Source organism: Jaculus jaculus, chromosome 6 (genome assembly GCF_020740685.1).
Source record: "Jaculus jaculus isolate mJacJac1 chromosome 6, mJacJac1.mat.Y.cur, whole genome shotgun sequence".
Taxonomy (NCBI): Eukaryota; Metazoa; Chordata; class Mammalia; order Rodentia; family Dipodidae; genus Jaculus; species Jaculus jaculus.
Genome location: NC_059107.1, coordinates 60379001 through 60399259, shown reverse-complemented (window position 1 = coordinate 60399259; position 20259 = coordinate 60379001). Strand labels below are relative to the sequence as shown.

Below are 20259 nucleotides of genomic sequence, written 5' to 3'. Positions count from 1 at the left end.
TGGAGGCTCTGGTATGCCAATTATCTCTCATTCATAAAAAAAAAATATAAGAAAAGGAAAGAAAGGAAGCAAGCAAGCAAGAAAGGTGTAGTGGCGCATGCTTTTAATGCCAGCACTCAGGAGGCTAAGGTAGGAGGGTATCTATGAGTTCAAGGCTGCCCTGAGACTACATTGTGAATTTCAGGTCAGCCTGAGCTAGAGTGAGACCCTACCTCAAAAAAGCAAACAAACAAAATTAAATAAATAAATAAAAAGAAAGAGACAGGGCTGGGAAGGCAGCTCAGTCAGTAAAGTGCTAACCCTTGCAAGCACAAGAACCTGAGTTCAGATCATTAGCACCCACATCAAAGTCCAGCTGCAGGGCTGGAGAAATGGCTTAGTGGTTAAAGCACTTGCCTGCAAAGCAAGTGCTATGATCGGTTCCCCAGGACCCACATAAGTCAAATTCACAGAGTGGCACATGTGTCTGTGGTACATTTACAGCAGCTGGAGGCCTGGCATGCCCATTATCCCCCCTTCCTCAAATAAAAATCAAATATTTTTTAAAAATCCATGTGTAGCAGTGTACCTGTAATCCCAAACTGGAGAAGGGGGGACAGAAGCATTCTTGGAGCTTGCTGACTAGCTAGTTTAGCTGAATCAGTGAGCTGGTCCAGTGGGAAAACCTATCTCAAAATACAAGGTGGAGAGGACTCAATGCTGCAGAGTGCTTTCCATACAAACATGAGGGCATGATGTGCCCTGAGTTTGATCTCCAGCACCCACACAAGCAGCTGAGCATGGTAACCCATGTCTGTAACCCCAGTATCGAGGGACCAGAGACCAGAGAATCTCTGGAGCTCACTGGTCAGCCAATCTCACCCTAACAAAAGCAGCAGCAGGTTTAGTGAGAAGCTAACTCAATGAGATACATGGATGAGGTACAGAGGAGGACACTTGATATTTTCCTATGGCCTCTGCATGCTTATACATTGGACACACACATCTGCACGCGCACACACACACACATACTAGTATATACTACACATGCATACACACATACAAAAAAATAAGGTGGAGAGCAATCGAGGAAGACAATGTTAGACTTCTGGTCTCCACAGAGACATAGGCATGGTCACCACACACATATTAAAAAGGGGGGTCATTTTCTAGAGATGCATATGCAAGTAATTGTAGGCAGAATTTATTAACATGACCTAGTGTGTATGTCTGAAGCAGTGGGTGGAGGACCTGAGATTGGTCATGAGTTAGCTAGCAACAGTTGAAATTGGGTAATAAACTCATGAAGATACATTTTATTTCACAGTACTTTCATATAAATTTCAACTTTCCATAACAAGACTTAAACATTTTCTAAACTGAATAAAGGAAGGGGCTCTGTATAAAGCCAGGCTTACCAGCTTATAGAAGCCTGGTAAGATGGTACATGTTATCCCAAACAATTCATTGCAAAGCGACCTTTATACCATAGTTGGCTTTAAAAATTAGAGTTGGAGAAGCAGGTCAAGTGGAAAGAAAATCTCTGGGTTGGAAAAAAGACTTTCAGTTTTTTGCCTGAGCAGTGACGTAACCTGCACCTCTGTGTATGCCAGAGCAAGAGCCAGGTGCCCCTTTCTCAGCTGGGCTGGAGCTAAATAGAACCTAGGGGAGTCACATGTTGTTGAAAGCAATTCTCTGTCACGCAGAGGGAAGTCCAGAACTGAAGGATTTTATGTGCCTAGTAACTCAGTAATGGATGTGATTAGAGGTCACTGCTGTTCCTGGTCAGCCTGGGCTAGAGTGAGACCCTACCTCGAACCCCCCCCCCAAAAAAAAAAGTAAAAATAAGAGACATAGAGCTGAAGAGGAAGAGGGGGAGCTGTTTATTATGCCTGTGTGGTTAGATAAGAGCAGTCTGAGGGCTAGAGAGTTGGCTTAACAGTTCAAGCACTTGCTTGTGAAGCCTAAGGACCCAGGTTCAATTCCTCAGAACCCACATTAGCCAGATGCACATGTGTCTGGAGTTCATTTGCAATGGCTAGAGCCTCTGGTGCATTCATATTCTCTCTCCCTCTCTAATAACTAACTAACTAAATAAATAAATAAACAAGTCAGGTGTGGTAGCACATGCCTTTAATTCCAGCCCTTGGGAGGCAGAGGTCGGAGGATTGCCATGAGTTCAAGGCCACCATGAGACTACATAGTAAATTCCAGGTCAGCCTGGACTAGAGTGAGACACTATCTCGAAAAACCTAAATAAATAAGTAAATAAATAAATAAATAAATAAAATATATTAAAAATGGATAAATGGTATCAAACTTGGGTAAAGAACTTGAAATCTCAAGGTTTTAGACAAAAAAGCATAGTCTGAAGATGCTGATAGAAACTTGGCAGGAAGGCCTTTTCTTTGTGCATTTATTTGGGCTGTTGTGTACTAGTTTGTTTGCAAAGAAAAATCTTCCCTTAGGACTTTCTAATCTTAAAGTTTTTTTTTTTTTTTTTAGTTTAAGTTTGTTTTAAGACATACATCATAGGCTGGCCTTGAATTAGCTACAAAACCAAGGATGACCTTGAATTTTTAAAATATTTTTAAAGATTTATTTTTTATTTGTTTTATTTATCAGAGGCAGAGAGGGAGAGAGAGACAGAGAGAAAGAATGGCGTGCTGGGGCCTCTAGTCACTGCAAACATCTCCAGACGCATGCACCACCATGTGCATCTGGCTTATGTGAGACCTAGAGAATTGAACCTGGGTCTTTAGGCTTCTCAGGCATGTGCCTTAAACCTCTCAGGCATCTCTCCAACCTGGCCTTGAATTTTTTTTAATTAATTATTTATTTCTTTGCAAGCAGAGAGGGGGCAGGGAGAAAGAGAGAGAGAGAAAGAGAGGGAGAGCGAGGACACTAGCAAGCATACCAGGGCCTCTAGCCACTGAAAACAAACTCCAGATACATCTGCCACTATCTGCATCTGGCTTTTTATGGGAACTGGGGGATTGAACTTGGGTCTCTAGGCTTTGCAGGCAACAGCCTTAATCTCTGAGCCATCTCTTCAGCCCTTGACCTCCTTCTCTCATATCCCAAGTGCTGGGTTTATAGGCATGTACCACTATGCCTGGTTTAAGAAGTGTTGGGAATTGAAACCAGAGCCTTATGCATTCTAGGCAAGCATTCTACCAATTGCACTACATGCCAATGAAAAGTTTTGCTTGCTTACTTTACTTTGCTTTTGAGACTAGATTCTCCTATGTAGCCCAGTTTGCTTGAACCTGTATAGTTGCCCAGGTTGGCCTTGAACTCCTACTGTCTTCCCTTGACCTCCAAGTGCTGGGATTGCAGGAATGTACTACCATAGCTGGCTAATATTAAAGATATTTTAAAGGGCTGGAGAGATGGCTTAGCGGTTAAGACATTTGCCTACAGAGCCAAAGGATCCCAGTTCAATTCTCCAGGACCCACGTAAGGCAGATGCACAAGGGGGTGCATGCATCTGGAGTTCATTTGCAATGGCTGGAGGCCCTAGTGTGCCCATTCTCTCTCTCATTCTCTTTCCCCCTTTCTCTTTCAAATAAATAAATAAAATATATTTTCAAAACAGATATTTAAAAAAATGAAAACTTGGGCTGGGGAGATAGCCTGATGGTAAAGTGTTTGCCACGCAAGCATAAAGAACCTGACTTTGAAAAAAAAAAGAACCTGACTTTGGATCCCAGCACCTATGTGACAATGCTGCACCCAGTGATGTGTGCTTGTAAACCCAGCACAGAGCAGGTAGAGACAGGCAGATCCCTAGGGCTTACTGGCTAGCCTAGCCAAGTCAGTGAATTCTAGCTGCAGTCTCAAAAGAATAAGGTGGACAACTGAGGACACTCAATATTGAGATCTGGCACGCACATGAAGGTGCATTCACATGCCATGTACAATGCAATGTGGAATGCAACCTTTAATGCTACATAAGGCCATGTTGCTTCTAAACATTTGTTTTGAGAATTAAATTAGGTGGGATGAGAGATGGCTCAGTAGTTAAAGATATTTGCTTGCAAAGCCTGATGGGCTGGGTGCAGTTCCCCAGTTATCCATGTACAGCCAGATGCACAAAGTAGAGCATGCATCTGGAGTTCTTCTGAAGCAGCAGAAGGCCCTGGTGTGCCCATACTCTCTCTCTCTCCTTCTCTCAGCAGCACATAGACTAACATTGGAATGATAAATACATATAGGAGGGCTGGAGAGATAGCTTAGTGGTTAAGGTGCTTGCCTGCAAAGCCTAAGAACCCAGGTTAAATTCCCCAGTACTCATGTAAACCAGAAGCACAAGGTGGTCATGTGTTTGGGGTTCATTTGCAGTGCTATAGGCCCTGGCACACCCATTCTCTCTATCTCCCTCTTTCTCTCAAATAAGTAAATAAATCAACAAAATATAAATAAGATAATTAAATTAGGACCGGACTGCTAAGTGGTTAAAGGGGCTTGCTTGCAAAACCTGTTGGCTCAGTTCAATTTCCCAGTACCCATGCAAAGCCAGATGCATACAGTAGCACATCGATCTGATGTTCATTTGCAGTGGCAGGAGGCCCTGGCACACTCATACTCTTCTCTCCTTCTATCGGAAATGAATATATAAATAGAAAGAATTAAGTGTGAATTTGTTTTGAGACACTGTCTTATGTATCCCCAGCTGGCTTTGAATTTACTATGCAGACAAGGATAACTCTGGACTTCTGGTCCTCCTGATCACACATCCCAAGTGCTGGGGTTACACGTGTGTGTACAGGTGTGCAGCTGGTTCCTAGTTTACCCGCATACAACTATAAAGCCCACATTCTCTATATAACTCTCCCTCTCCCATCTTTTGCCCATCGCCCAGAAGCTTGACTTTCACACATGAGTTACAAAGCACATTTTTGCTTTCTGCCTAAGCTCTGTTTATGACACAGTTTTATGGCTTTAACAGATTTCTCTCTCTCTCTCTCTCTTTGGTGTTTCGAAATAAGGATCTGCTGCTCTAGCCCAGGCTGACCTGGAATTCACTATGTAGTCTCAGGGTGGCCTCGAACTCATGGCAATCCTCCTACCTCTGCCTCCTGAGGGCCGGGATTAAAGGCGTGTACCACCATGCTTGGCGCAGATTTATTTCTTGTTTTTTATTTATTTATTTGCGAGAGAGAGAGAGAGAGAGAGAGAGAGAGAGAGAGCAAGAGAGAATGGGCACGCCAGAGCCTCCAGCCACTGCAAACGAACTCAAGATGCCTGCGCCCCCTTGTGCATCTGGCTTATGTGGGTCCTGGAGAATCAAACTGGGATCCTTTGGCTTTGCAGGTAAATGCCTAAACTGCTAAGCCATCTCTCCAGCCCAGATTTATTTCTTAAAAGTAATGCGGGGGGGGGGGGCGGGGCTGGTAAAAGTGCTTGTCACTTAAGCATGAGGGCTTGAGAGGGCCTGAGACCACTCAAGTTTGATTCCTTACCACCCACATAAAAAGTTAGGCATTGAAAAAAAAAAAAGCTGGGCATGGCCACACACATTTGTAACTCTAGTCCTGTTGTGGTGGAGATTGGAGAATTGGTGCTCATTGACCAAAAATGGCTGCTCCTGATTGGGGGAGAGACTCATCTCAAGAAAATACGAATGTGTAGTGATAGAGAAAGGGGCCCTAGGTTCTCCTCTGGCCTCCACATGCACATGCACAAAGTGTGCATCTGCATACATGCTTGCATATGCCACACATACTACACACACACACAAATGTAATATGATTGTGAGCTTTTCTTCATAATCTAGAAAAGCTATCTAACTTCACGTTTGAGTCATATTGGGACCCTGCACTTCCCAGCAGAAATGGAAACACAATGTTTTTTTTTTTTAATTTTTATTAGCATTTTCCATGATTATAAAAAAATATCCCATGGTAACTCCCTCCCCCCCCCCACACTTTCCCCTTTGAAATTCCATTCTCCATCATATTACCTCCCCATCACAATCATTGTACTTACAAATACACAATATCAACCTATTAGATATTCTCCTTCCTTCCTTTCTCTTCCCTTTATGTCTCCTTTTTAACTTACTGGCCTCTGCTACTAAGTATTTTCCTTCTCACACAGAAGCCCAATCATCTGTAGCTAGGATCCACATATGAGAGAGAAGATGTGGCGCTTGGCTTTCTGGGCCTGGGTTACCTCACTTAGTATAATAGTTTCCAGGTCCATCCATTTTTCTGCAAATTTCATAATTTCATTTTTCTTTACTGCTGAGTAGAACTCCATTGTATAAATGTGCCACATCTTCATTATCCACTCATCAGTTGAGGGACATGTAGGCTGGTTCCATTTCCCAGCTATTATAAATTGAGCAGCAATAAACATGGTTGAGCACGTACTTCTAAGGAAATGAGATGAGTCCTTCAGATATGTGCCTAGGAGTGCTATAGCTGGGTCATATGGTAGATCAATCTTTAGCTGTTTTAGGAACCTCCACACTGATTTCCACAATGGCTGGACCAGATTGCATTCCCACCAGCAGTGCAGAAGGGTTCCTCTTTTTCCACATCCCCGCCAACATTTATGATCATTTGTTTTCATGATGGTGGCCAATCTGACAGGAGTGAGATGGAATCTCAATGTAGTTTTAATCTGCATTTCCCTGATGGCTAGTGACATAGAACATTTTTTTAGATGCTTATATGCCATTCGTATTTCTTCCTTTGAGAATGCTCTATTTAGCTCCATAGCCCACAGTGTTAACTCATTTAAGAACCAGTTGGTTTTTCCTAAAGATGTCTGAGGAACCATTGAGTAGTCTCTTGGTTCTGTATGTAACAGAGGCACCCACAATATCTACTGCATGGAAATGGAAGTAGAAGGGGAACGAGTTGGGAAGAGGAAGAGGTTTGGTAGAAGTTGGAGGGAAAAAGAAAGAGCAATAGGGGATAAATACATTACAAGCATACATGCAATTGTATAAAAATTTATTTAAAAAATAAAAAGACAGGCTGGGGAGATGGTTCAGCAGTTAAAGGCATTAGAGAACAGGGTCTATTCTGTTACCCATGGTATCTTCATTCACAGGTAAGGACAACCCACATCAAGGTGCAGGACAAGAGATAAAGTGATTAGACAGTTTGGAATTGGCTCCTTCAGGGCAAAGTTTCTAGATCCAAACCTCTGAGCACATCCAGGTGGTATCTGTAGTCACCCCAGGGGACTATCACTCACAGACTTAACAAGATCCCTCAGCATCTTCTGGTACCTTCTCCTCCTCTACCTTGATGCCCTCTCTCCTATCTCGGCTATTCAGGGCCAAAGCCACTTCCCCATGGTGAGGCCTTGCTAGGGTGGAGAGAAACCTCTGATTCCACAACCCACTGTGTCATGTCACACTGCACTTACTAGTAGAGACAAGGGCTAAAGCTTACAAGCACTTTCTAGATGCCAGGTGCTAGGCTAACCACACAAGGTATGTTATTTAATTGACTCCCCAGATGTACCGCACAGGGTAAGCTTGTTCCTCTTGTCATTGCATGGATGAGGACACTGAGACACTTAGCCAATAAGCAACCCACCCAAGGTCATGCAACTTGTAAGTGATGGGGTTTGAGGGAAAGTCCTTTGACACTGGAGCCTATGCTCTTGAACTTTGCGCATGTCGCCTGCCCTGGGCTGCAGTTATCTGTGTATGAGAACACATGCACTGAGAATGGTCTTTTCACATTCAAAGGGTAGTGAAAAAGGGAAAAAAAGGAAGTGACAGGAGAAGACATCATTTGAGAGTAAAAAGCTAGTGTTTTCTATCTGTTTCTGTTTCTTTTTTTGAAGTAATGTCTCACTGTAGCTCAGGCTGGCTTTAAACTCATGGCAATCCTCCTGCTTCAACCCAAGTACAGTGTCACCACACCTGACTTTCTAATTTTTAACAGAACAAGTTTTGTAGTCCCTGTGCTAGATCATTGAAAATAGATTAAAACCTTAATGGCTGGGCCATTCCTCCAGTAACACCCCCCCCCCCCCCGCCACCAAGTTTAAATACTTCTAACAATAAATTTGAGTGTAGTCTCAGTATCAAATCATATAAAGGAATAATTTTCAGTTTTGTTAAGAGACACAGAAGTATTATGGCTGTTTATAGCAAAAGTTCAATTTCACAGAGACAGTACTGAAATGTTAACGCTTTAGATTATTTTTGTTAAAACTTCTTTTGTTTAAATTTTAGTTTTATTTTATTTTATTTATTTAAGAGAGAGAGAGAGAGAATGGGCATGCCAGGGCCTCCAGCCACTGCAAACAAACACCAGATGCATGTGCCACCTTGTGCATCTGGCTTACATGGGTCCTGGGGAATTGAACCTGGGTCCTTTGGCTTTGCAGGCAAGCACCTTAACCACTAAGCCATCTCTCCAGCTCAGATTATCCTTAAATTAGTCCAGCAAACACCAAAAAAATGAAATATCTTAAAACAAACAAAAAAGTGGTAGCATTGGATGTTAATTATTGATGAAGCCAAGCGATAGATTTGTGAATATTCATCACATTACTATTCTTCCTATGTTTTGTATTTGGAAATTTCCATAATAAATAAGTTTATATGGAGGATTGGAGAGATGGCTCAGCAGTTAAAGGCACTTGCTTACAAAGCTTGTCAGCTAGAGGTTCAATTCTGCAGTATTCATGCTAAACCAGATGCATGATTGTGGAGACTGTTTACAGTACCAAGAAGCCCTATTGTGCCCATTCTCTCTCTCTCTGTCTCTCTCTCTTTCATACACATACATAAAATAATATATATAAATAAATAAAAATAAAAATATTTTAAAAGAGTTTACATATAGAAAAGCTATAAATAGACACAGATATGGACAGTCAAGTTAAGTGGAGATGTTGGCATGAAAGTGGTGGTCTTGATCCAGGTTCAGACTCAAAAATTAGGTAAAGAGAGAGAGAGAGAGAATGGGTATACCAGGGTATCCAACCACTGTAAACAAACTCCAGATGCATGTGATTCTGGCTACGTGGATCCTGGGGAATCGAACCTGGGTCCTTTGGCTTTGCAGGCAAGCACCTTAATCGTTAAGCTGCCTCTCCAGCTCTAAATATTTTTATTTATGTATTTGATAAAAAGAGTGATAAGACACACAGAGAGAGTATGGACATGCCAGGGCCTCCTGTCACTGCAAACAAACTCCAGACACATGTACCACTTCTTGTATCTGTCTTTATGTGTGTACTGGGAAATTGGATCTGGGATGTAAGGATTTGCAAGCAAGCACCTTTAACCACTAAGCCATCTCTCCAAGCTCAGATTCATTTTTTAAAACATCCATTTTTCCTGCTTGCCCAGTATAAGCCTCAGGTATTTAGTGTCTGAGAAGTGGAGGAAGAGAGAAGGAACAGGTTAGAGTCTGGATGCAAAGAGGCTTGGAAATTGACAAACTGAGATACTCAGATAATGGGTCAACAGAAGGTGGAAGTCACTTTGGCACCTAAGTCTCACCTGACATCTCCATGAAATAGGAGAGGCGCAGCCTGGGCCTGGGCCTACTGCCTGGACAACAGCAATATACAGCTCCTCCAGCCCACTTTCCCGCTTCTCGCTCTTTCCTAAAACCAAGCTCCAACTGAAGTTCTCCCAATTCCCTGCTGGGAGTTTCTTCCATTCAGCAGCCCCTCTCAGCCATGTGCCCCCTAAAGCCACTCTCCTTCTGGCCCATTTCCATCACCATTTCATAGGCTCACATCTCATTCTGAAAAGCAAAAGCCAAAGACGTCCCTTGAGCCCCTATTCTCCTTCAGAGAACTCCAGCATCTGCCTTTCACGGACAAGCATCTTGGCAGAAACGTCTAGCTGACCCACCTTCTCCTTTTGGCTCTCTTCTCAACTAACTGCATTCCAGCTTCTGCCCACTGCAGGCTGCTTTCAGCCCTAGTTCTTCCAACTTGTGGACTACTCCTCCATCTGCCCCTGGCTTCTTATTCCCTCCTAGCTCTCAGGTCGCTACTATGGGCTCCTTTTTCTCAGTCCATTCCTGGAATTTGGAGGCTCTGTTTCCATGGTGATATCTCTCATCTCCCTGCATCTTTATTGAACTCCAGACCTCAATATCCATGTGATGACAAAATGGACATCTCCACTTAAGAGCTTACTCAGACATGGCTTGTCAGGAATAGAATTGACCATCCATCACCCTCAAAAGAAACAGACCCACCCGGCACAACAGAACCTTACTGCTTCCTTTGTGTTTCCTAAAACACCGTGAGGTCCCCGCGTGCTGAGGTTGGGAACCCGAGCATTTCCCTGACTGTCGTCTTATAGGTGCCACTTGTCATTAATGTTGTCTTTTGAAGCATGTCTCAAATCTGCCTTTTCTCGTGGTCTCCACGGGTAGCACCTCAGTTCATGGGTTCAGTGTGTCTCCTGTCAAGACCAGCCTCCTCTCTGGTCAGGCTTCCTTTCATCATTTCTCCACACTAAAGCCAGACGATCTTTCACACACACACACATAATTTAAACCTTTCTATAAAACCCTTCAGGGGTCCTCCACAGCTCTCAATCTCCACAGCATGGCCACTACAAGACACGGTTGCCCCTTCCTCTACAGTCCCCACTCAAGGAACTTCTGTTTGGTCCTCTATTTCCTATTTCTCCCAAGCCAGGTGATTGAACCTAAAACCTCACCCAGGCTCTTCTAATAGTATGTATTCCCCAGCCCTCCATCCAGACCTCTTTCCCACTGTCTGCTCATTGCTGGCTAACCATGACCCACCCTTTAGGGCTCAGTCTGAATAACTCTTCCTCCTGGAAGCCTTCCTTTGACCTATCTGGGGTAGATGTCTCTGTGCTGTGCACTATCCCCTCTCCTAAAGGCCTACTTATTTGCCCCAGTGCCTCATTCAATTGAGAGCCCAACTGGGCAAAGATGGGATCTGGCATGGTCCGTTATTAAGTGTCAAGCAGGCTTGAGGACACTAAGCATTTTTTAAATATTAGCTGAATGAAAGAACAAGTTCCTTGACTTCTGCACTGGGAAGTCTCAGCTTTCTGCTCTGCATTATACAGAATGGGAAGCTGTGGCCCCATAAAGCTGGTTCCAGAGGGCTGAGGAAGCATTCTGCCCCACACTACATAGGGAAATTATTCCAAGAGGCATTACACAAGATCTTAAATGGAGGCAGGATCAAAGTTAAGACAGAAAGTTCAAGCTTGCTCTTCTATCCTGCCTACATGTGGAGACTGTGGAAAATATACCGACCTGGGTTGAGAAAGATGGCTTAGCGGTTAAGGCACTTGCCTGTGAAGCCTACAGACCCAGGTTCAATTCCCCAGTACCCATGTAAGCCAGATGCATAAGGTGGCTCATGGATCTGGAGTTCATTTGCAGTGGCTGGAGGCCCTGGCGTGCTCATTCTTTCTCTCTCTCTTCCCCTTCCCCCTTCTCTCTTTTTCTGTCTCCCTCATAAGTAACTAAATAAAATATTTTTAAAAAGGAAAAAGAAAATGTACTGATCTGGTACAGGAAATTAGCTCATTTGGTAGAGTGCTTGCCTGGTATGCACAAGACCCAGTAATTTGATTTCTAGAAGCATAAATTTCACAAACAAAGTGTGGTGGCACATGCTCATAATTCCAACATTTGGGAGATAGAGGATGGCAGATTAAGAGTTCTAAGTCATCCTAGGTGACAAGTTCAAGTCCAGCCTATGCTACATGAGACCTTGTCTCACAAACAAAGCAGAAATACTAGGGCTGGCCCAGCTAAGCTGACCCACTTCTCACAGACCTCTTTCTGCCCTTTCCTTGCCATCACAGGAATGTTCTCAGAGTGTATGTGTCGCATAAGAACCTTCTGGCAAGTTATGTTCTTGGGCTGCTGAGTGGAGGCCAGAGCAGCTTGGATTTGGTATTTGCTTTCCGAGCTCTTGGACGGCGCTAAGCTCTGGTTATTTCTGAGTAACCCCAAAGGGCCCTCCACATTGGGTGAGTGCCAACCTGCATCATTCTCCTTTCAATCAGACAGGGTGGGCTGCAGACAGGATAGAATTTTGAACAAATTATTTGCTCACAGTGAGGGGGTAACCCCTACTCTACTTGATTCAGCCCTCCCTTCAGGCAAGGTCATTATCAGCAAACAGGCAGCTGCATTTCCCACATGGGAATGCTAAAGAGACAGAGTTAATAAAATCTATGTTATTAACAGTCTGACCTACCAACATTGATCACAGGAGAAATGACGCCTCACACACAGTCTCCATTATGTGCACGGGGCAAGGCTCAGCAGAGCTCAAAAAGCCACTTTAATCTGCACAGAAGTGACTCCTTCAAGGCCCCAAAACATCCCCCAAACTAATAACCCCAACAAAGCACTGCCGGGGAAAATTCCTTGAGGATTTGAGATTTTCACTCTCTTAATCTCCTAACTCAATAAATCTAACACTCCTGGCAACAAATTAAATACTTTGTTCAAGGATCCCCTCCCCCATTCTCTTTGGTGTGCTGTGGTTAGACCCCTAAAGGCCCAGGGCCTGCCTGTCTGCCTTGGGAGTCCTCCACTTTCCAGTGTTTTTCTGTTACTCCACCAAGGTCCACAGCCCACTGGGCTATGCTGATTCCTGGATTCTGGAAACTTCCTTTTGTGTGTTCTCATGTGTGTGGCATATGTTGTGTGTGGACACATATGTGTGAAGAGAGCAGAGGTTGAAGTCAGTTGTCTTCCTCTGTCACTACTTTGTTTACTGAGGCACACCTGGGATTCAGGTGGACAGCCACGCCCAGCATCTGTGTGAGTGCTGGGGATCCAACCCTGGTCCTCACACTTGCATGGCAAGCGCTTTGTCCACTGAGCCATCTCCCCAGCTCAGATTCCAGAAACTTCTGCATCTTCTGGCTTCCCAGAGGTGGGACCACAACCTGTTAGCTGAAGGGTAACAAGTCTCAAGCAGGTCTGACCAAGCACCTCTCCCCTTGTAGTTCACTTGGGAGAGGACCAGCCACACTGGCTACACGGTGAGCGTCTCGGCCAGTGGCTTCCCTGGAGGCTTGCTGGTCATACCTTGAAAGGTTAGCTGGGAACCAGTCAGAATTAACAGGAAAGAAGATTATAGGAAGGTGGGACAGAGGTAGAGAAAAGGAAGTTGAGGGGAAGAGACCCTCAGCTACTCCCCCCTCACTGCTTTTGGGTCCAGAGTTGTCCCTCAACTGCTTCCCTCTGGGATCTGCCTGATCCTGGGTTCAGCCATTTGGACACCTACCTGGCACTTTCGTTTCACTTTGGGTTTGAGCCAGTTTTCTTAAGGTCCTTGGTGCCTCCTCAGGTACTGTCCTCAGAAAGCCTGGCTTGTAGATGGTAAATGCCAGAGCCCTAGTCTAAGCAGAGCCTCCTAGTGATATCTCATCTGCAGTATATTTTAGCTTTTTTATTGGCAACTTCCACAATTACAAACAATATACCATGATCATACTCCCCTCTTAGCACCCTCAGTCTTTGTTTTATTCCTGGGTCTATAGTGCAGAATGCTCTATGACTCTCCACAGAAGGAACAGCAATAGAGGCATGTCTGGCCTGTGGAGACAATCAGCTCTCTGAAGGATTGGGTGTGGACATGGGGCAGGCTCAGGGGGTGGGTCTCGCCCTGGAAATGAATACCAGGTGTTCTGGGTGCACACGCTATCCATGGTGGGAGAAAGCAGTCTCTCTTTTCTGACTCCTGAGGAGGCCCTTTTCTGGCTTTTTCCTTTTCTAGTCATCTATCTTGAGCATAAGAAACCTGTGCCCAGGGCAGAGAGTAGCTTCAGGCACAAGTCCCTTAAGAATATCAAGCCAGGGCTGGAGAGATGGCTTAGCGGTTAAGCGCTGGCCTGTGAAGCCTAAGGACCCCGGTTCGAGGCTCGGTTCCCCAGGTCCCACGTTAGCCAGATACACAAGGGGACGCACGCGTCTGGAGCTCGTTTGCAGAGGCTGGAAGCCCTGGCACGCCCATTCTCTCTCTCTCTCCCTCTATCTGTGTTTCTCTCTGTGTCTGTCGCTCTCCCATAAATAAAAAATAAAAATACTTAAAAAAAAAAAAAGAAAGAATATCAAGCCACAATAACCAAGCCAGGCCCTGGTCATTTGAAATGTCCTTTCCCATCTTGTGAACCCTGGATAGTCCTGGGCGCTGCAGCTTTCTGCATTTAACTCTAATTCCAATAGACCTGCCTTCAGACCTATGTCCCCTGGAAATCAAAACCAAGTCCCTAGAAGTTGAAGGGGGACAGAGAAGTGGCTGAGAAAGTGGGGAAAACTGTGACAAAGTGCATCAACCCTCCAGCTGCAGGGTCAGACAGGCCCGGTGGAGTCTAGACTGGGCTATCTTGTACCTCTGCCCTTTGGTGAGCTACTTGTCCTTTTATACCTCAGAATCCCATCTGTGATATGAGATTCCAGTTCTGCCACCCTGAGGGCCACTGCACAGCGGAGTGAGGTGAGCCTGACATCGTGCCGTGTATCGGGCTCAGTGAGCCGACAGGTGGGAGGCTCCAGGGCTTATGCAAGGGGACACGGCCTAGCTGTGGGGCCTGGGGTTCCTTCCTGAAGCATGAGAATCACAAATTCATCCCAAGGGACTTGTCAGGTTCAAGGCCATCCAGTACTATAAGAAACCAAAAAAAAAAAAAAAAAAAAAAAAAAAAACCAACCCAGGAGTGGAAGGAAGGGTTAAAAAAAAAGCAGGAAATGAAATGAGAGGGAAGATTTGGCTCACCAGCTGAGACAGGCCTTATTCCAGGAAGCCTGAGAAGGGCTCTGGCCAGGAAGGTCAGAAGCTACTTCCCTTACAGACTAAGGGGTATTTATGGGGTGGTGTGGTCAATTCTTTGGGTGCTGGGTGGTCCACCGTGCCTCGAGGCTGGGGCCACCTCAGGGAAGTGAAAACTGGACAGGTAGTTTGGGCCATTCCAGGAAAGTGGTAACTGGGATGGGGGAGGAAGGAAGGGACAGAGGGAGGAAGGGAGAAAAGAAGGGAAGGGGAGGGAAAGAGGAAGGAAGGAAAGAAGAAAGGAGGGAGGGAAGAAGGAGGGAAGAAGGAAGGAAAATGTCCTTATCTGGGCTGACCCAGCTAAGCTGATCCTCTTCTCACAAACCTCTTTCTACCCTTTCTTTGTCATCCCAGAACTGTTCTCCGAGTGACTCAATGGCCCCTCTTTCCCGGTGCTGGGGATATAGGTAACACCAACCTTACACAGGCCCAGCTTCCACTCCTGTGACTCCACCATGTTCTTCCCTTCTAGCTTCCAGATCTCCTCTTCCTTCTGTCCTCCACGCAGAGTCTCACAAGTCCCTCCATGGCTCCACATTTGCAGCAGCCTCTGCTTGTCCAGCCCCACAGACTGCCTTATGAGAAACCTAGACCTAGATCAAGATTTCTCACCTACTCAGTCTTGTATGCCTTCACCTTCCTCCAGGAAGCCCTCCCTGTCTGCTTAGTATTTTCCCTTCTACAGTATTTAGTTTGAACCATTTGACATCAAAAAATTTATGGCCTTATATTCTTTTTCCAAGGTCTCATGGGTGACTATTCTATCTTGCTACTTGGATTTTCATTTCTTTGATGATAAAGACAAAGTCAATTATGTTTATTCCTTAGTATAATACAGTTCTAAGGGTCTATTTAAAAAAAAATAATTAGCTTTATTTTATTTGTTTATTTGGGAGAGAGAGAGAGAGAGCACCAGGGCCTCTAGCCTCTGAAAACAAACTCCAGATGCATGCACCACTTGATGCATCTGGCTTACTTTGTAGGTATTGAGGAATCAAACCTGGGTTCTTAGTCTTCACAGGCAAGTACCTTAACTGCTAGGCAATATCTCCCGTCCTCAGAGTCTTTATGGACAAGCAACCCCCCTGGCAGGACTTGAGATGGGAAATGTCATTTCCCACCAAGAGGCTCAGCTAGGTCGGGGCCCCAGGCACATTGCAGGGGCACCCTTTACCTCCCTCCTAGGCTCCCTCTCACCTGGCTGACTCCTTCCACTCCATCTGGTCTCCATCATGCTGCAGAGTGTCCATCTCTGTGAAGAGCGTGGGGTTGGGAGCCTCATCTTCCTCCCCCAGGATGTCCTGGAGCTGCTCAGCAGCTGGAGACCCTGCAAAAGGAGGGGATTGTGTCTGTGGAGGGCCGGAGGACCATGAGACCAGCAGGAATGGAAAGGAGCCAAGGGCAAGTAGGAGGTGTTTCCTAACTCACTAAAACTAAGTCCATCTTTTGGGCCCAGCTGGATTCATGTCACTTTGGATTGGATGTGGGAAAGATACTTGTGAGGTGGAAGAAATGAAAGGGTTTCGTCTGTATTGATGCTCCAGGTTCTCCTAAGTGACAGTAAGGGACTGGCCGCAGGCCAGAACCATGGCAACAGCAAGACCCAGGAACAGAAGAGAAGAGTGAAGTGAGAAACACTCTAACCCAAGTTCATGACAACACTGGAACCCAAGCCAGTCAACTCCCAAAGGTGGTCGTGAAGAGGCAGTCAGCCATGAGAAAGGACATGTTTGCACCAGAGTTCCACTTATGCCCACCTAATTCATTGGCAACGTGGGCACACCTGCTCAATAGTGGCCTGCTGGAAGTCACCTCCCAGGTGCCTCTCAGGTACCTCAGAGTTCAGCAACTCAGCACTGAACACACTTTACCTAAACATATTTCTTCTTTCATCCCTTCCTTCCTTCCTTCCTTTCCGTTTTCTTCCCTTCCCTTCCCTTCTTCCTTCCTTCCAATATTTAATGAATGCCAACTCCAAGCTTTGTTCTAGGTATTAGGATATTAGGAAATAAAGCTTAAAAGCAGATCCATGGGGCTGGGGGTGAGTTGGCGGGGTGCTTGCCTAGTATGCACAAAGCTCTGGCCTCAACCTTCAGCACTACGTATACCAAGAATGGTAGCACACACCTGTAGTCCCAGCACTCAGGAGATAGAGCTAGAAGGATCAGCAGTTTAAGGTTATCCTTGGATATATAGTGAGTTTGAGGCTAGCTAAGATACCCTCAAAGCCAGGGTGGGGCTGTGTGGTGGCGAGGGATTATGGCTCAGCAATCAAAGATGCTTGCTTGCAAAGCCTGTTGGCCCAGGTTTGATTCTCCAGTACCCACATAAAGCCAGCTGTACAAAGTGACAAGTACATGTGGAATTCCTTTGTGGTGGCAAGATGCCCTGGCACACCCATTCAATCTTTCTCTAATAAATAAATACTTAAAGAAAGAATACACAAAACTTTAAAAAAATTAAATATTTTATATTTATTTATTTATTTATTTATTTGAAAGAGAGCCCTAGAAAAAAAAATTAAAAAAAAAAAAAGAAGATCTGGGCTGGGGAAATGGCTTAGCAGTTAAGGCATTTGCCTACAAAGCTTAAGGACTCTGGTTCAATTCCCCAGGACCCACATAAGCCAGATGCACAAGGGGGTGCATGCATCTGGAGTTCACATGCAGTGGCTGGAAGTCTTGGCATGCCTATTCTCTCTCTCTGCCTTTTCCTCTCTCTCAAATAAATAAAGAAATAAAATATTTTTATAGTTTACTTTTTTTATTTGACAGAGAGAGAGAGGGAGAGAATAGGCGATCAGGGCCTCCAGCCATTGCAAACAAACGCCAGACACCTGCACCCCCTTGTGCATCTGGCTAACGTGGGTCCTGGGGAATTGAACCTGGGTCCTTTGGCTTTGCAGGCAAGTGCCTTAACCTCTAAGCCACCTCTCCAGCCCTAAATTTTTTTTTTTAAAAAAAAGAAGATCCATGTGCCCTTGCTCTTAAGCCTATTTTCTAGAGGCAGAGATATATAATAAAAAAATTTTAAAAAATCCATAAATGACCATCCCAGGTACTGGTAAGTGGTCTGGAAAAGACAAAATGCCCATGGAGCTATAGGAAATAGTAAGGTTTTTAAAAGCCTCTCTGTAAGGCCCATTTGAATTATGACTTGAAAGATGAAAATTAGCCACTTCTGCACATCTGGAAGAAAGGTCGAGTGTTACAGATACCCCGAGGTGGGGATGGTTGGCGTGGCTGCAGCACGGTGAATGACACGATGTCCAAAGATGCCTGACGCTCCTGCTCACAAGCTAAACCCATCTACTCCCCTCCATTCCACGCTAGAATTTCCAAAAGTACTTCCCTCCCCACTAGTGCCTGGTTTGGTCTTCTATCAACTGTCCCCGGGGGCCTCAGCCCATCTTCCCCTTCCTGCCCAACCCTTTATCACCTCAATTTCTCATGCCTTCTGCACTCACTCTATGGGCGCCCATGGTCAACAACTTTCAGTCACTCTCTCATCACACATTCCAACCACTTCCCCTGTAACTTCCCAACAAAAATCTGCCAGCCAATGCCCAAACAAGAAGCCACTTTAGCCTTGCAGTGTGTCTAAGGGTTTCTGAGGGAAGTAAGGCACATAGTGGACTTGTACTTCATCTAGACATGAAACTTAAAGTTGCCAATTCATTGATGAGAAAACTGAGACTGAGTGAACAGGGTTGTGGGAGGAACAAACCAGGTGTGGAAAGTGACGTGACAGGTCCTCAACTCCCTGGCCCAGCAACCATCCATGCTCACGGCCCAGCTGTACAGTCTCTAAACCAAGCTGAAGAGGACTTTCTGCCCTCAGTGGGCCTCAAGTACAGATCACCATTGTCCTTCCTGTGCCCCTCAGTGCCGCCCCCAGCCTTTGCTCTTCTATTTATCCTTGTTCAGCCATCTCCTACCCCACTTCACAAGAAGTCCACCAGATTCCTCTCCTTCAGGCCTTAGCCCTGTTGAGTCCTTTCTCCTGCCTGATCCCCACTTCCACCTGCTCTCCTCTGCCTCTCAGGACCCCTTGCTCCCACCACTGCAACAACACCCCCACTGCCTCAGGGCACCTCATCCGTCTCCATTGCCTAGAAGCAGCAGAATTTGCTTTAAACTTGTTGTTAGCATGTATTAGTTACACATAATAATGGGCTTTATTATGATGTTTTCGTACATGCATATATTTTGCTCATATTCACATAAACATTGCCCTCTTTTGTCCCCCTGCCATTCCTACCAATCCCCTTCCTCTTCCCAACCTGTCACCACTTTACTTTCCTGTCTTTTATTATTGTGATTAGGACGATGATTATTGTGTGTGTTTTAGTGAGTTTCACTAGTGTTGTTCACAGGAGCATAGGTGCCTTACCAGTGGGTAAACCTCTCCCTTCCTCCATCATCCTTCAGTTGGGTGTAAGTCCTCAGGAAGTGATGGAACCCCACGAGCTTTTTTTCTGAACTGCCGGGATCATGTGCTCTTTGGGCAGCACCATAAACACAATCTATATGTGTCACAAATATTTTTACTAGCAGAAAGTCCTATTGATTTACACTTCATTTATTTAATGTATCTTATTTCCAAAATTTTCTTTTTTTAATGTTTCCTTTTCATTGGTTTATTCTGTTTAAAGAAATTTTATAGAAGAAAACTGAAAGTTGAAAAAAAAACCTCATATTTGTCTTCAATTGGGAGATTATGCCCGCTTGATTCTAAAAAGCAACACCAAGTTCCCATGGAATCAGAGAATAATAACTACTTCTCTGTTTGGGAGTGGGACCCAAGACATGTGTTGCTCAGCAAGTCCTCCACCACAGAGCTACATGCCCAGCCTGACGCCCACTCTTTTTAAATGTAGATTTGATCCTGTACCTGTCCGGTGTGGCTCTCCATTACCTAAAGCTTGGGGCTCATGATAAACTCAAAGCATCTCCTGTGATCTAATCCCACCTGGCACAGGCAGCAGTCCTGGGCCCAAGCAACCCTGACCCCAGCCCTCCCTACCTCCAACCCCATCCTACCACACACAGTTCGGAGGAGGCGGCCATGCCCACCCCCTGGACCTTGTGCCTGCAGTATCCCCTTTCCCGGTTCAAGGCCAACAAGAACGCACATAAACAGACCCATCCTCGAGAGGCGAGGTAGGGTAGGAAGCATGGCGCTCCGTGCTCTGACCAGTCTGGGCATTACCTGCTCCCTGGAATGGCTGAGTGCTAGAGTCCCTGGCTGTCGGTGCTGCCTCTGGCCCCAGCCTGTTTCCGTTGCTGCCAACCTGGCTGCGGCGTCCTGCCTCGCACTCGCCTTTGTTTTAGTTAAGCAGGAGGAAAGGTGCGGGGCAGGGAACGGAGGAGGAGGAGACCGAGACCCAAACTGCGGTACAGAGCGGGCTATCGAAGAGGGCCGGCGCGCCGGCACACCAGTAGGAAATTGTTGAAGAGGAGGAGGGAGGAGGATCAAGAGGGTGTATATGTAGTAAGT

General features: G+C 45.4%; 1 protein-coding gene across 1 annotated transcript in view; it reads right to left on the bottom strand.

The window, feature by feature from the left end:
* Positions 1-20259, bottom strand: part of Slc4a5 (solute carrier family 4 member 5) — a 179857-nt gene that overhangs the window by 93312 nt on the left and 66286 nt on the right. Inside the window, exon 4 of the mRNA XM_045151539.1 lies at positions 15958-16087. Coding sequence (XP_045007474.1) covers positions 15958-16087 — 130 coding nt within the window. The remainder of the gene's footprint in view (positions 1-15957; positions 16088-20259) is intronic.